The sequence below is a fragment of the Microtus oregoni genome, unplaced genomic scaffold, assembly GCF_018167655.1.
Source record: "Microtus oregoni isolate MIOR12 unplaced genomic scaffold, Mior012 000005F_ref0000423, whole genome shotgun sequence".
Classification (NCBI taxonomy): Eukaryota; Metazoa; Chordata; class Mammalia; order Rodentia; family Cricetidae; genus Microtus; species Microtus oregoni.
This window is the reverse complement of record NW_024543064.1, coordinates 49,935,943-49,951,646: the sequence shown is the minus strand read 5'-3', so window position 1 is coordinate 49,951,646 and position 15,704 is coordinate 49,935,943. Positions and strand designations below refer to the sequence as shown.

Below are 15,704 nucleotides of genomic sequence, written 5' to 3'. Positions count from 1 at the left end.
TCTTATGAGCATTTAGAAGACTGATTTTGCCCTTTTTTTTTCTTTTGAGGCATGGTCTCACTCTGTAGTCTTAGCTAGCCTAGAACTCATCTATATAGAACAGTCTGGAGGCTGGTCCCAAACTCAGAGATCTGCCTGCCTCAGCCTCCCAAGTGCTGGGATTAAAGGTGAGCACACTGGCCTGATTTTGCTTTTTAAATAAAGCAGGCTACTAATATTTATGAGGTAGAGATGACGCCACTTTCAAGCTCCTTGTCACAGCAGCTGCATCACTTGTAGCCATCGTACATTTGAAAGATAATTAAATCACAACGAGGCGCTTGTAAAAATATGAGTTTCCTTTAAAAGAGTGAAGCTCTGGAATTTCTATACAGTGTTGTTGCTTGAAGTACATCCTTCAGGGCTCTTAGCTCTCTCCCCGATGGCTCTGGTGATACTTTACTTTGAACACCTGGCTTGTTTCACTTAACAAAGTTCTCCATGTTTACCTATCACTGGTTGGTACTGGTTTGTAAATTAGCACAGTTTGTTATAAGATTCGTTTCCGTATCCAGCCATCCACTGACAAATGCTTGGTCGTGGGGATCTTGGTGCAGTGAGTGTAAGTGTGTACCTCATTTCCTACTATGCTGCCAGGTGTGGCAGCACATATTCCCAACAATATGGAGGCCGAGGTGAGGGAAGAGAACCATGAGCCCAGCCAGTCTGGGTTACATGACGAGACTCTGTGTGCTTAAAAATGGTTTTGTAGAACATGAAAATAGTACAAACTAAAACACAGCAGAAGAAAAAGGAAGTGTAGCAGTTGGGAGAGGAAGAGAGGGATGTGAAATCAAATAATAGAATATATTGGAAAATAAACTGAGGTTACATGGGAGACTTGAATCCTAAACGCCAGAAGGCTGTGACATGCTGTAGGCCCTTGGAGCTGTTAGAAACATCTTGAACAGAAGACATCCAGCCAGGGCTATATTTCAGGATTAGCCGAGTGACAAGTGTCAGAGGCGTCCTGAGACTCAGTGTGTAAAGACACTTGCTAAAAGCAATGGTAAGTGTGTGAGAGGTGTAACAGACACCCGAGTTCAATCCCTGCAGCCACATGGAAACCAAAACAGTCACCAGAAGTTTTCTTACTGCCACATGAGGGCATACACACAACAAATAAATAAGAGGATGTCTTAATTGAGGAGGAAAACCAGTTAAAAAGTCACTGCAGGGGTCTCATAAGAGATGGTGAGGGTTCAGGTAGAATGTGGATGTTGGATATTCGTGGCATCCCTCCATAAGGAGTCCTGGATCTTGTAAACATCTCTTACAGGAGGAACTTCTGTCTTGCTTTTGCTCAGAGGTTGTGCTTTTCAAATACCACATGAGAGGGAGTGTCCAGTCAGGAAGAGCTGAGGAGATGGTTGCAGAGGAACAGCCATGGCTGCCATTTTACCCCTAGTTGTGCACTGCCATTCTGGAATTCCTGCTCATCTAAAAATGTGTTCATGGTAGTGGTTAGGAAAGAGAAATTCAGGTTGTCCTATCTAGCAAACAAGATTTTTTTTTTTTTCCCAAAAATATCTGTGAACTTCTGCTGCAGTGGGAACTAAAAGCCCTATGTGGTGTTCTGAAAAGTGCACTGGATTTAGGAACACAGTCATAAGGTAGTCTAAACCAACAAACATGGCTCTTATTTTAAAAATAAGAAACAAGCCAGATGTGATGGCGCATGCCTTTAATCCCAGCACTCAGGAGCCAGAGGCAGGCAGATCTCTGTGAGTGGGAGGCAGCAGGCCAGACAGTGCTACATAGTGAGACCTTACCTTTAAATATTGAGAGGGAAACAAACTTTAATTATTCTGGGAGGCATGCCTGTTAGGTTTTTAGCTTAGTGACATCTCAAATCAAAGGAAAACAGTTATTTTTATCCATGTGTTCTTGTCATAATGATACTGTGCATGAGAAAATGGGAGTAACAGCACTAATGTTCATCTGGTGGAAACGTCTTTCTAAACCACCAGAACCTTCTTAGCTTGAACGATGCCCTGCCCTCAAAGCAATGTTCCTGTGCTCAAGCTTCTTTCTATGCAGTTAGTAAGAAACTGTGCGTAAATCGTATATCTGAGAAAACAAAGTATCATAAAAATAAAGCAGCAAGGTGACAGTATATCCTGCAGTCCTGGCACTCAGGAGGTAGAGACAGGATTTAAGACCAAGACCAGCCTAGGCTAAGTAGTGAGACTCTGTCTCAAAAGTATTAAATTAGGAGATTGGGGTGAGTCAGTGAAATGTCTGCTGCATAAGGGTGAGGACCTGAGTTTGGGTCTTTAGCACAGGCCTGAAAGCTCTGCATGTAGAATATCTGTCCCCCAGTGCTGGCCAGCCAGTCTAGCCGGCCGGTGAGCCCAGGGTGAGTGCTTTCTCTCCTGGTACATGCTCGTGCATACACACTCACACATTTTTAACTGCTGAAAATACATACAACATAATCTGATCATGGTTTCTCCTTCCAGACCCTCTTAGTCATCCAGCTCTATGCCTTTCTCTATTTAGAAAACAAACAGCAAATTTAAAAAAGGATTATAAAAATAGCAAAAAAGCACAGGAAACATGCACACAGATATACACACAAACAAACAAAACGACCCATATAAACAAAAGATTGGGAACCCTACAAGCAAAAGATCAATGAGATAAAAAATGCCCAAACAAATTAATATGAGGCAAAAAAAAAAAGTCTACAAAAATACCATTGAATTCATTTTGTGTTGCCATCTATATACATGGGGCCTGCCTTTAAGTGTGGTTTATATATCCAGTGAGACTTCGCTGGAGAAAATTAATTTTTCCTTTGCAAGTGGTTGTCAGTTGGAGATAGCTTCTGGGCTTGTGTCTCCTCTCCCCTCTCAGGGCCAGCAGCCTCTTTGTGCAGGCCTGTGCGTGTTGTCACAGTCTCTGAGTTCATGTGTGCGTCAGTCCTGTTGTCTGGAGACACTATGTCCTTGCTGTCATCCCTGCCCTCCGGCTCTTACAGCCTTCTACTTCCTTTTCTTCATACCTCCCTGAGCCCTGAGGGGAAGGGTTTGATGATGACACCCCACTCAGAGCCAAGTGCTCCCAAGTCTCTCAGTCTCTGCACACTGTCCAGTTGTGGGTCTCCATGTATAGCTCCCATCTCCTGCAAGAGGAAGCTTCTCTGCTTCCAGTCCCAGCCCAGTATGGCCCCATTTTTCCTTCTAATCAAAAATAGCTAAAACATTAAGCTAAAATAAATGAAAAAACAATCATCATCACCTTATTTGGGAGATTCTCAGTGAGCCCAGCAGAAGCAAAGTTTGGAATTTCAGAAGGTGTGGGGAAAAAATGTCCTTAATAGGACACAAGCACACCATACACCTTTACCATCTTTATAGGACACAGACACATACACACACATACCTTTACCATCTTTATAGGACATGAACATGAACACACACACCTTTACCATCTTTATAGGACACACACACACACACCTTTACCATCTTTATAGGACATGAACATGAACACACACCTTTACCATCTTTGGGTGATGCTGTATTGGTACCTTTGCCATTTGCTCATCTATGGTCCTTACTTCCTGTATTTCCTGACTTGGGTCTTCCTGGGAAGTTGTTGCCGTGAGCAGGCCTGGCCAAGCCCACCACCTTGGACAGGTGATTTGAAGATCAGCAAGAGAGAAGTGACCACCTATCTCCTGGATTAATGGACTCATCTTGTCAGCAGCCACTTTCCTTCAGCCAGATGGTCTGCAAGTCACCAGGGATCCTTGTTCCTTAGAGTCATGCTTCTGACTTCCTTCCTGTCTCTGACTGTTTGCCATGTTTTAAGCTCTTGGCAAGTGGGGTGTTTTAACGGCTCCTTGCTGTGTGAGCCATTCTGTTCTCAGAGTGGACATGCAATTTTGTTCTTGTGTTGTTTAAGGACACACACTATACTTGCAAACCTTAGCTTGCCTAGAAAGTAAGTGCCCATTTCCAACCATTCTCAATTCCCCCCTCCCTCCCTCCTTCTCTCTCTCGCTCTTTCTCTCTCTCTCTCTCCTGAGTCTCTTTACCATTTGGATTTTGACTTCATGTCCTCCTCCATGGAGGCATGTTCAACTAAAAGCAGAAGAGAAGGTTTTAAAAGGTGAATATAGTCCGACTTAGAGCATGGCCTTTGAAGTGAACAGACCCAGGAGGAATGAATCAGACAAAGGGCTTGAAAGAGGCACAGATGTTGGCATCAGAGATCTTTCCGTCTCCTCAGAGATTCCCCGCATGTGTAATTAGGATGTAAAAGAGATGCTAATGAATGCTTCTGAGAAAGACTAAACATGAGTGCCTGAGTGCCAGCAGAGTAGTGCGGTGTGTTAGAGACACATTTTATAAAGTAGTGTAATACAGACATCAATAGTAATTATCTCATATTATCAAGTAACATGCACGTACTGATTGCTTTGCTGCACAGAAGTGCAGTGTGACTAGTGACAATGTGTGAAGCATGTGCTAGTTTTTATGTCAGTGGACAGAACTTTGAGAAAATGTCCTCAGCAGATTGGCCTGTAGGCAAGTCTGCAGAGCATCTTCTTAGTGACCAAAGTGAGAACAAGCCATGAGGAACAAGCCAGTAAACAGCACTCCTGCATGGCGTGGCCTCTGTGTCGGCTCCTGCCTCCAGTTCCTACCTGACTTCCCTCAGTGATGGACCTTGCTTGGACATGCAAGCTGGACAAACCCTTTCCTCCTCCCATAGTTACCTTTGGTTGGTGCTTCATCACAGCACTAGAAATCCTAAGACATATGTTACCCTACTATGTATATGGTCCATCATTGAAACATTACTGTGTGGTGGATGGCTATCCAGTACTTGTTTCTTGAAGGGCTGTTTGTTGGCAGGTCCTTGCTACACACCGGCTTGACAGCTCTCCGGAACTCACCCACTGGCCAGAGCTAGCTGGCCTTTTCTCTTCCCTGGCTCTTTACAGTTTTGTTTTTTTTTTTTTTTTGGTTTTTTTTTGGGTTTTTTTTTTTTTGAGTAGTTTCCATCAATTGCCATGTCTTTTATTTATTTTTTCTTCTTTACAGTTTTTTATCCTCCGTCAGCTTCACCTTTCCTTCATTTCTGCCCTGGCTGTTCTCTTAACTGTTCAGTTGCCTCTCCTCTAGTATTCAGGCAGCTCACCCTGAGCCCACCAAGCTCTCTGCTGTCATCCCTGCCAGGGCTGCTCTGCTGCCTCTACTGCTTCATTCTTCCCGTAACCTGCTCAGCCCACAATCCTAAAAATGGAAAAGACCCAAGAAAAGCATCTTCACTAATGCAACACCAGGGAGGCAGCTCGGGAGGGCTTCTCTTAGTAAGCTTTAATTGCCTTCTTAGTCAGAGGAAAATGCCTACCCCTATCCCAGTACAAGTCACATTCAGATAGCTTAGGGTTTGCTCCAAATCTGAGTATTGTGTCTTAGGTATAGGTAGAAGTGGTTGCTATAATTCACTAAGGCTTGTGGTACCCAAAGTCTGGTACAAACTTAGAAACTGCTCTGACTGAGGCTGCACTTTCATTACACTCCCTGGGATTCCACTGAGATAAAGGCATCCCAAGAGTGTTCTAGACTGTTGGTGCAGGCATAAGTCATAGTGGCTGTTTGACAGACAGTTCTTATACTCAGTGGATATACCACCATCCAGCTAAATTGTTCATGACTAGGTAAGTTATGAAAATGGTTTCTCAAAGAACCTGGTTGTTATATTGTTTGTTGGCCCTAGCATCAAATGGAGGCACAATAAGTTAGGAAAATACAGTACAACTCTCAAGGCAAACTCAGAGAGGAGCTTTTAGTGGCAAATAACTTTGGTTCATAGAGGAGAATCTTAAATACAGCTATACTGTATGACTCTGCAGGTTACTGAAACAGCTGTTTGTTCCGTAAGACTGGTGCCTTGGAAGGAGAACTTGACATGGAGCCTAATTTGTCATACATATTAACATGTTGGCTAGGTGAATAACTCTAATGAAGCCTCCATGGAAAAAGAGCACTATCACCAGACATTCAGACATTCAGAATTGCAACTGCTGTATGTGGTGCGATGAGCTGTGTGGACCAGAGATTGCTGCTGCTCAGGGTTGAGGATATGTCTATTGATTGTACTGGGTGCCTCTTGTTCTGAGTGGCTTTCCTACACAGAATTAGTTCTTTAAATGCCAAGATTTTATCGACATACAAGAATTATAGAAAGGCATTAGAATATCTATTGTGATTCTTGTATATTTGTGATACGGATGCAGCATACCAGGAACTGAGACACTCGGGTCACCTAGGGCTGTAGGGCTTTGTTGAGTATTTGCCACCTCACTTTGTGTTTCTGTTATCCACATCCACACAAGTACATAACAGGTTTTCTTCACTATTAATTATTGTTTGTTTTTTTTTTACCAAGTCCTATGGTGACTGTTGAATGTCTTTCTGTACTTGTTCTTTGCAGCTGTGGGAAAGCAACACTTAGAAAATTGCTCACTGTATGTACAGTTACCCCAGGCTGTTCCTGTTAAGTTGGACCTTGGAGTACAAATACTAATTCTAAACCCCTCCCTCTTAAGGCCAGAGACTTTAAAATCATATGCTTCTGTAGCAATGCCAATTTTTTTTTTTTTAGTTTTTTTTTTTTAGTTTTTCCAAGACAGGGTTTCTCTGTAGCTTTGGAGCCTGTCCTGGCACTAGCTCTTGTAGACCAGGCTGGCCTCGAACTCACAGAGATTCACCTATCTCTGCCTCCCGAGTGCTGGGATTAAAGGCGAATGCCAATTTTTGAAAAAAAAATTTCTCTCAATGGGCCGGTCAATGATAGCACACACCTTTAACCCTCGGGAGGCAGAGGCAGGTAGATCTCTTGAGTTTTTGCCAGTCTATAGAGCAAGTTCCAGGACAGTCAAGGCTACATAGAGAACCCCTGTCTTAAAACAAACAAAACCAAAAAACAAACAAACTTCCTTTCATTGTTTGACAGTCCCATACACTTAATTTATAGACTACATTTCATCTGTTTTCACCCCTGTTATCGCTCTATCCTCTCCCATAAAACCCTTCTGCTTACACAGCCCCTCCTACTTTCTGTCTCGTGTGTGACCCACTAAGCTCAGTGAGAGTTTCCTGCTGTGGGATAATGCTCTTGAACACTGTAAAGATTTGCCATTCATATTGGTTAAATAAAATGCTGATGGGCCAATAGCCAGGCAGGAAGTATAGGTGGGGTGACCAAACTAGGAGAATTCTGTGAAGAGGAAAATCAGAGATGCAGTCACCAGCCAAATGCAGAGGATGCAAGATGAGAAAGCCTTACTGGGAAATGGTACCAAGTCACATGGCTAAACATAGATAAGCATTATGTGTTAATTTGAATTGTAAGAGTTAGTAATAAGCCTGAGCAATAGGCCAAACAGTTTATAATTTAAGCCTCTGTGTGTTTACTTGGGACTGAACGGTTATGACACCATGTGGAACAGAAACTTCTGTCCACAGTATCTTGCTTAAACACAGGTGGGAGGTTATTTACTAGAGCAACAACAAAATGACACTGTCAGAAGTCCTTCAGGAAGGGTAGGACTTATGGACCCCCCTATCCAGACCCATGATGATAGATAGATAAACAAAGAACAGTCAAGGTAACCCTTTGCCATCAAGAAGCCACTTGAGGGGCCTCTCACAGGCCCCCCATACCAAGTTCCATTCAGTCATTTTCCTATTGTCATGGAGGAAACTCCTTCCTGGAGCAATTAAAGAACCTAATTCCTATTGTAAGAAACCATACTGCTCTGGATGATAGAACAGATATGGAAGAAAGAACAAAAAAAAACTCAATAAAAGCCATAAAGCAAGTATTTTTGGCAAACTTCTATAAATGAACAAAGATTAAAATTAAAAATATGAATAAATGACATTGTCATTGAAGGTCTGGTAGACACAGGTGCGGATGTAACAATAATTACACCAGAATCTTGGCATCCCAGTTGGCCACCTCAGAACGTAAATGTTCAGCTTTTAGGGATTGGAATTCTATCTCAAGTTAAACAGAGCGTGGGATGGGTCGAATGTATAAGACCAGAAGGAGAAAGAGGAAAATTAAAGCATGGGTGGTTAACATAGCAGTGAATTTGTGGGGACATGATTTGTTACAACAATGGAATACCCAGATTCACGTTCCCCCAGTATCAGAATGCACATGTGGATCGTGTATACAGTATCTCCTACAACAGTAGAAACCCTGAGACATCATGTGTCTTAGTGACTACATCAGTTCAACCACATTCTTTCTCTAGGCACATATGATTACAATTCTGTGGGGGAAATAATTTTTCAGTGTCTATTGGCTTGTAAAAACTAAATCTGTGGGCATAAACATCCAGATAAGTAGTAAAATACAAAGAAAAAAAGCCAAAGATGAAGAACATCCAGCAAACCTCCAGCACACGTTTCTTAGTCTTGTTACCAGAACTGACAAAGTTCATCGTCCAGGTTCCTGTTCCTGACAAACTGTTGATAAGAAAAAGGGACCTGGCCTGAGACAGCCAGTCAGCCTGGAACAGAGAACGGGCAGACTTTCCTGAGGAACACTACAGGCAGCAGGAATTGATGCTAGTAAAACAAACGGGCACATGTGTCTGCTGGCTTTCTGTTACAAAGGAAGATGGCAGGATGATTTCTGCAGAAACAGTGTCCGCTGTAGCTTTAGGAACACCACCCCTACAGCTGTGCAGTGTGTGTGGCTTGAGACAGTGTGAGTGAAGAATGACATCTTCGCTGCTTTTCTTTACTGTCCCTTAGGACCTGGGTGGCACTGAACCTGTCAGTAGTGAGGAAGACAGCAGTGTGGACGTCAGACACCTGCCTGACACTGAAAGCCCCAAACCGGTAAGAATCCTAGAGTGGGAGGGCACAGGGCAGGAGCAGGGCTTGCACTCACTACCCTAGACGAAGGACTGACTGCCTACTGTCCTAGTCACAAGGTGCTTTGAGCTCTGAGACAAGAACACAGCATCTTCTTCACCACACTTGAACTGTGCTGTCTGGGCATTCCAGCCCCTCCTTCTAGTGCAGCTCAGCCCTGGGTATTTCCAGGATCTGGACTGAAGGAACCTTAGCAACACAGGAAGAGATGATGCCTTTGTTTCCTAGTAAAAGATACTTAGTTGCCCCAGATGAAGGAAGGTGTGGCTGTCCCACCAGGTGCCTTTGATGTCTTGTTTAATTGTCTACTTTGAACCAAGCTCTCTGCTGTGTTCTGCATTGGTGACGGTAGTGACCATTCCTTTATAAATAAGGACATGAAGTTAAGGAACTTAATTTCCTTCAAAGGTCAATGGCTTCTTTGTGTGCATGCTGTCTGTGTCCATGCCTTTTTTCATGATGTACCTTTCTGGTTTGTATGCAATCACTTCCAAAGCTGGACTGCAGTTGTTAGAAAGAACTGTGGGCTGGCTCTGGTTGTTGTTTCCTTGCCCCTCTGTGGTTCAAATGTGTATAGATCTCCAGAAACTCACCATTTAGATGATTTTAAATCTGCCTGAGGTTTTATTTTACTTGAAGGAGTTTGAGAAATAATTCATTTCTTTATCTTTCAGCTTTTAGAAAAAGTATGTATTAGAACTCTTTAGATTTTATCTCCAACTAAGTGAACTGACTTGCTCAGGTATAAAAGAAAGGTTACTTCAGCAAAGGTAGAAATTGTAGCAGACCACTACAAACTAGCAAACTTCTTGGGACACAAGATCCCACTAACAAGGGGAGCAATAAATCACACATAAGGCCCCCTGTTCTCTTCCAAAAAATATATATAAAGTAAAGTGTGCTTTTCAAACCCAGAATGAAAGTACGAACCTACTGGTGGTTCTCCAGGAAGAGAGATAGTTAAGATGACTGTGTGAAGAGGGTACTGGGGAACCTGACCTACCTGACTGTGCAGTCTCAGAAGCCCCACAATAGGTTGTCTATAAGCTGAAGAATCACAGAAGCCAGGTTCAAAGGCCTTAGAACCAGGGATGTCACTGAGACAAGTCATGGGAATCACATGCTGGAAATCTTGGGTGCTGGTGTCCAAGGCCGGAAGCTGGTACGGCTGCCCAGGAAGGGCAGGGAAAGGAATTGCTTTAGCTCACCTGTGGAAGCAGTAGTAAGAGAAAGGAAACAGGTGCTGAAACATGAAATAAGTTGCCTAAAACCACCCAGCATGGAAGCTGCACTCCAAAGTACTGTGTAGTAGAGGCAATCAGAGATACAGACACAATGGAACCAAAGTCTACAATGAAGAACTCACTCTAGGATCACTTTTTGCTGTACACACACACACACACACACACACACACACCTCTAAATCATCAACTCCTAACATCAAAAAGATAAAAACGGGTCACTAAAAAGCTGAAATTTAATGACTCAGTAGTTAAAAGCACTGGTTGTTCTTCTAGAGGACCTGGGTTCAATTCCCAACACCCACATGGCAGCTCACAACTGTCTGTAACTCCAAGATCTGACACCCTCACACACACATACCTGTAGGCAAAACAAAAAAATAAAATTAAATAAAGAACTGAAATTTACACATAATACATTTTACACTGATGATTAAAGCTATGTATAGACAAACAGATATTTCACAAAATGAAATAAACTAAAATGTTTCCAAAGCCAACCTGTGCCTTGTTGAACCCCGAGGGGCATGTGGTACTGGTTGCTGAGGAGCTGCACTTAACAGGGGGCAGTCTCTTCTGTGAGACTTCACAGTACAGTCCTGTACTGTGTTGATCATATAGGTGACCTTACCCCGCCCCCCTGTCTTTTATGTACCTTGGTGTTATGCCTACATGTATGTCTGTGTGAAGTATCAGATCCCCTGGAACACGAGTTACAGACAGTTGTGAGCTGCCATGTGGGTGCTGGGAACTGGACCCTGGTCCTCTGGAAGAGCAGTCTGAACCATCTCTCCAGCCCTGGATGACTTTTCTTAGAGTGAAAGAAATATCAGGGATCTCTTTACATGTATGCAGGGAGCCCAGTGGTGAGCAGGACTTCAGACCTTCATTGTTTGGTTAGAAGAGGCCTCCCTAGGGACTCCAGGCTAGCTTCAGACAGATGAACCTCCTCCCTGAGCCGTACAAGTGCATGGCATGCACTACCATGCCTGGCTGTGTTTTTTGTTTTTTTGTTTTGTTTTTTTTTTTTTTTTGATTTTTCGAGACAGGGTTTCTCCGTAGCTTTTGGTTCCTGTCCTGGAACTAGCTCTTGTAGACCAGGCTGGCCTCGAACTCACAGAGATCCTCCTGCCTCTGCCTCCCGAGTGCTGGGATTAAAGGCGTGCGCCACCACCGCCCGGCTCTGGCTGTGTTTTTAAAGAGCTTGAGGTGCACAGGTGCTCTCACACGAGGCTCCCATGTTTAGAAGCTTGTTGGTTAGGTGGGAAGGAAGGAGTAAAATGGGGCGGGGCTCACTGCTTTCTTATAACTGACCTCCTGTTGGCTGCTGCCTTGAATCTCTATCCATGTCTGGGCCCCTAATTTTCTGCTTTCCTATAAAGCCAATATACCTTTTCTGTCTTCTTGGCCATTCTCCTTGCTATTACAGTTGCCAAAACAAAATGATTCTAAGCAACCGGCTCACAGCAAATAATAAAGAGATAACTAAAGTAAACAATGGGAGAGAATGCTAGTATTTCTCCAGGGATATAAAATAATTGGTAAATGTGTGAAATATGTTCAGGATTCTTTACCACTAGAGAAAGGCGCCACTGTGAGACGTGGCTTCATGTATCAGTCACAGTGATGTGTGGCTTTGCAGCTAGTAGAACGGCTATAATCAACACAGCAGATAATGGCAGCTGCTGTGGTCTGGAGGAGCTGGAACCAACTCATTAATCCCTGGCAGGATTCCAAAGGGGGGTGACAGATTCTAGGAATCTGCTACTGAAGGTAAACAGATACCAACTCCTATGGTAGCTGTGTTTCAATTATATTGAAATTTCTACTTTGATCGAGCTAAGAACTAAAAGTACTTGGTACTCACAGGTCATATGAATGAGGGCCTCATCTAGGGACATCTGAATTGAGATTTGAAGAAGCTTTCGATATATTCTCTCTTAGTCTCTATATGGGGATTAGTTCCCAGGCCCTCAAGATACCAAATCTTTTATATAATGGTCAAATCCCTTATATAAAATGGTGAGGTGGTTTGCTATAATCTGTACATATTCTCCTCTTTAAGACATTTGATTTCCTATAATACCTAATATAGTATAAGTTGTACTTATACTGTTGTATATTTTAGTTGTATTATGTTGCTTCTAGAATAATCAAGAAAGTAATCTATATGTGTTCAGTGCAGATGCAGGTTTGTTTCTGGTGTGTGGGTGTTTGGTATTGTCCATTGTGGTGGTTGAATTGTAAATAGAGCCTGTTTTAAATAAGCAAAAAAGGCTGACTGTGGTTGGGAATGGAGCTGAAAAGAAACAAAGGAGGGACTGGAGAAATGGTTTAGCAATTAAGAGCACACACTGCTCTTACAGAGGACCTGAGTTTGGTTCCCTGAACCCATATTAGGTGGTTCCAGGAAATCCAATGTTTCTACCTTATATAGGCACCTGCACTCATGTGCATATACCCCCACACAGATACATGCATACATGTAATTTTAAAATAAATAAACTCTAGAGCAGGGGAATTCTTAACAGTTTTACTCTTGGGTAGTTAGTGAACTGAAAGTGTCCAGCTGGTAAGATGGAAGCAGTTGAGAAGTCAGTGAAAGCCAGGTCACATTACGGAGGTGATCACTGAGCTGACAGCAAGAGGCAGCCTCAGAGGGCTGCAGGGGCGGCTACAAGTTGCTTGTATCTGCTATGTGGAGATCAGACAGACCAGAGTGGACAGACCAGGTAGGAGTCAATGACAGGCCGGGTAGGAGTCAGTGGCAGCAGTGGCAATGTGCAGCGTACAGTGGCCAACACAGCATATTCTCCAGAACACTGTGGAGACCATGCCCAGCAAATGTGCTTGCCAGCAGCAAGTCTGGCATGTTCCCACGAACTTCCACAGAGGTGGCAATAAAAAGACTCACCTTTCTTGGTGCCTTGTGCCAAGTCCTTTTCTGTGCCTGCTCTTTAAAGCCCTCCTCCACTGGTTTAGGGTGATGGAAGTGCACTTCCTCATCCTAAAGCTTGGCCAATATCCCAGGGTCCCCCTGCTCAAAAAGGCCCCGACAGATACGTCCTGCATTCCCTGTTTTGTGAAACTACATAGCAACAATGCAGGTGTGTGTCAAGTGACACCTGGCATTCAAACCTGGTTCACATAAAGCAGCAGCCTCCATAACATTTCTCATAGTTTTTAGAAGTTGTTTCGGGTTTTTGTTTTATTTAATTTTTTCATGCTGTCAATGGCATTTGTTGCTACTATAATCTGACTCTTAGCGCAAGAACATGGAAGTGTAAGAAATCTAGATAGCAAGGTAGCCTACATCCTAGAGGTGATTTTAGAATTTATAGAGGATCAAGCTGCCAGGGGAAGCATGCACTGTTTCTGGAATTAACTTTCAACTGACCTAAACAATCTGTGGCATTAAACTCAAATGGAAGCCAGCAGCTTATCTTACCACTCCAGGGCTCCATCCGCTGGACTGCCTGATCTTAGGAGTACCCTTGCTCCCTGCCTTGAAATGCCTGCTCCATAGAAGACCTGCAAACACACTTCAGGGAAGATCAGGTTCTCTTATGTTAAATAGTGCATGTATGGCAAGATTTCCTGGTGTGACTGCTTTTGCAAATGTAAGGACTGTCCGGTACAACTCAAGAGCCTGAGTCTATAAAGACCTGAATCTTCCTCTGCCAGCCACTGGCTCTGAAAAGGCTCACACTGCCCATCTCTGGCTTCTCCTCCAAGCCTGGCTTTTTGCTGCCGCTTTGTTGGGATTGAATAGGACTCTGTACATGAGAACTCGCCAGCAGTTGCCTGAAGCAAGGCTTAGTCAGCAGCAGCACCTATCCCTAGCACCAGACTCTGTCTAGGTGAACTCCAAGGGCTCTGAAGCCCTCATTTGTCAGCGCACATTTTCTTAGAAGCTGCAGTGTGACTGACTCAAAGAAGTGAAAACACATAAAACACTGTTCAGATTCAGGGTTACAACTTGATACAAAACAGAGCTCACACAGGCGCCAGGGGCCTGACCACCCAGCAGATGTCTTTCCTTCAGCCAGCACAACGGTCCTAAGAGGGTCAAGTCAAGTTTAATACATAGGAGCTTTTAGTTTTTTAATACATAATTTTATAAATTCAAGAATTTCATAGCGTGTTTATTGTGACTGTACTCACCCTCAACTCCACCCACTAACTGCCCCCAGATTCATCCCCCACCTCCCTACTGCCAGCTTAATTTCTCCTCTCTGCTGTTCTACCTTCCTCACAGTGGCTACGCTTTAAACTATTATCAGCCGGCTACTAAGGCTGTAACCTGGGAGGAAGTTTGTTTCCCCAGACAATGGATCTGTTACTTCACTGAAGGCAGCTTTAACTAAATCCTTATCGTCTAATAAAACTTCAGACTCAAAGGCTAGGGTGAAAACCTGCAGGCTCAGAGAGTTAGAGTAACAACTGGCTAACCTTCTCTCTTAGCGGGCATCCCAGGAAGCAGCTCACCTTCCACAATGCCCCAACTAAAAAAAACTCATGCTATGTTTCTCCTAGCTACTTCCTGTCAACTAGTTGCTAACCCCGCCTCCCTAGCCTAGGTTAATTTTATTTAATGCAAATGCAACACATCTATACATAGTTAAACAAATGTAGCATAAGAAAAGTTAACACATCTTTGGCTAGTTAAACAAATATTCCACGACACCCCACTTCTAACTAACCTGTCAACTCCAGTTTGTGTGTGGCCATCCAGTGGAGTGTGGTTGACCTACCAGAGCCCAGACCCTTAAATAACACTGGCTCTCCCTCCCCCAGCAGCCATCGCTGTCCATAGCCCCATAACTAGGGCTAGAGGCTCATCTGCATAGGACACTTTATACACAAATTCCAGCTCCCAGTTTGTCTGCCCATCAGTGTATGCTGCCAGTCTCACCGCTCTCTTAACCCTTCACTTGCCTCGTTTGTCCCCAGCATTACCTACAGTAAGGATTCCAGAACCTTCTGTATCTGACTTATTGATGCTGAAGCCTAAAGACAGTGGTTCTTAGAGATGGTGTTGAGTCAGGAGGAGCAGAAGTCAGTTTTTCAGATCACACGTAACCTGTGAGGGGGAACACCATGATGGGCACTGCCAGACTTCACAGCCCAGTGAAGCATTTTCTGCCCACAGTTGCTAGGAAACAGGAGGAGTGACCACTTCTCATATCTACTGTATCCTGTCTAAATCCTTCATTTTATATGTCCTTTTTTGATGATAACACCTGACCTCACCCTGATAATCATCCCTGGCTTACAAGGCTCCAGATTCATGTGCTACTCCCTAACATTACTTTATGTGGTGGAGCTACACCCTAACATTACTTTATGTGGTGGGGTGCACATGTGGGGGACGGGAGCCAGACAGCAACCTCGAGTCTCTTCCTCGGGCACCATCTCCCTCGGGTTTTCCAGGCATTCTCTCACTGGCCCTGAGAGTCCCTTGTCAGCTCGCCCCTGGGATCCCCCAATCCCTGCCTCCCCAGCACTGGGACGT

General features: G+C 43.8%; 1 protein-coding gene across 7 annotated transcripts in view; it reads left to right on the top strand.

Annotated features, from left to right (window-relative positions):
- The window catches only part of Patj (PATJ crumbs cell polarity complex component), a 307,480-nt gene that overhangs the window by 213,589 nt on the left and 78,187 nt on the right, over window positions 1-15,704 (top strand). For all 7 annotated transcript variants that reach the window (XM_041651469.1, XM_041651475.1, XM_041651470.1 and 4 more), the window contains one exon: window positions 8,826-8,912. In XM_041651469.1, the coding sequence (XP_041507403.1) occupies window positions 8,826-8,912 (87 nt within the window). The remainder of the gene's footprint in view (window positions 1-8,825; window positions 8,913-15,704) is intronic.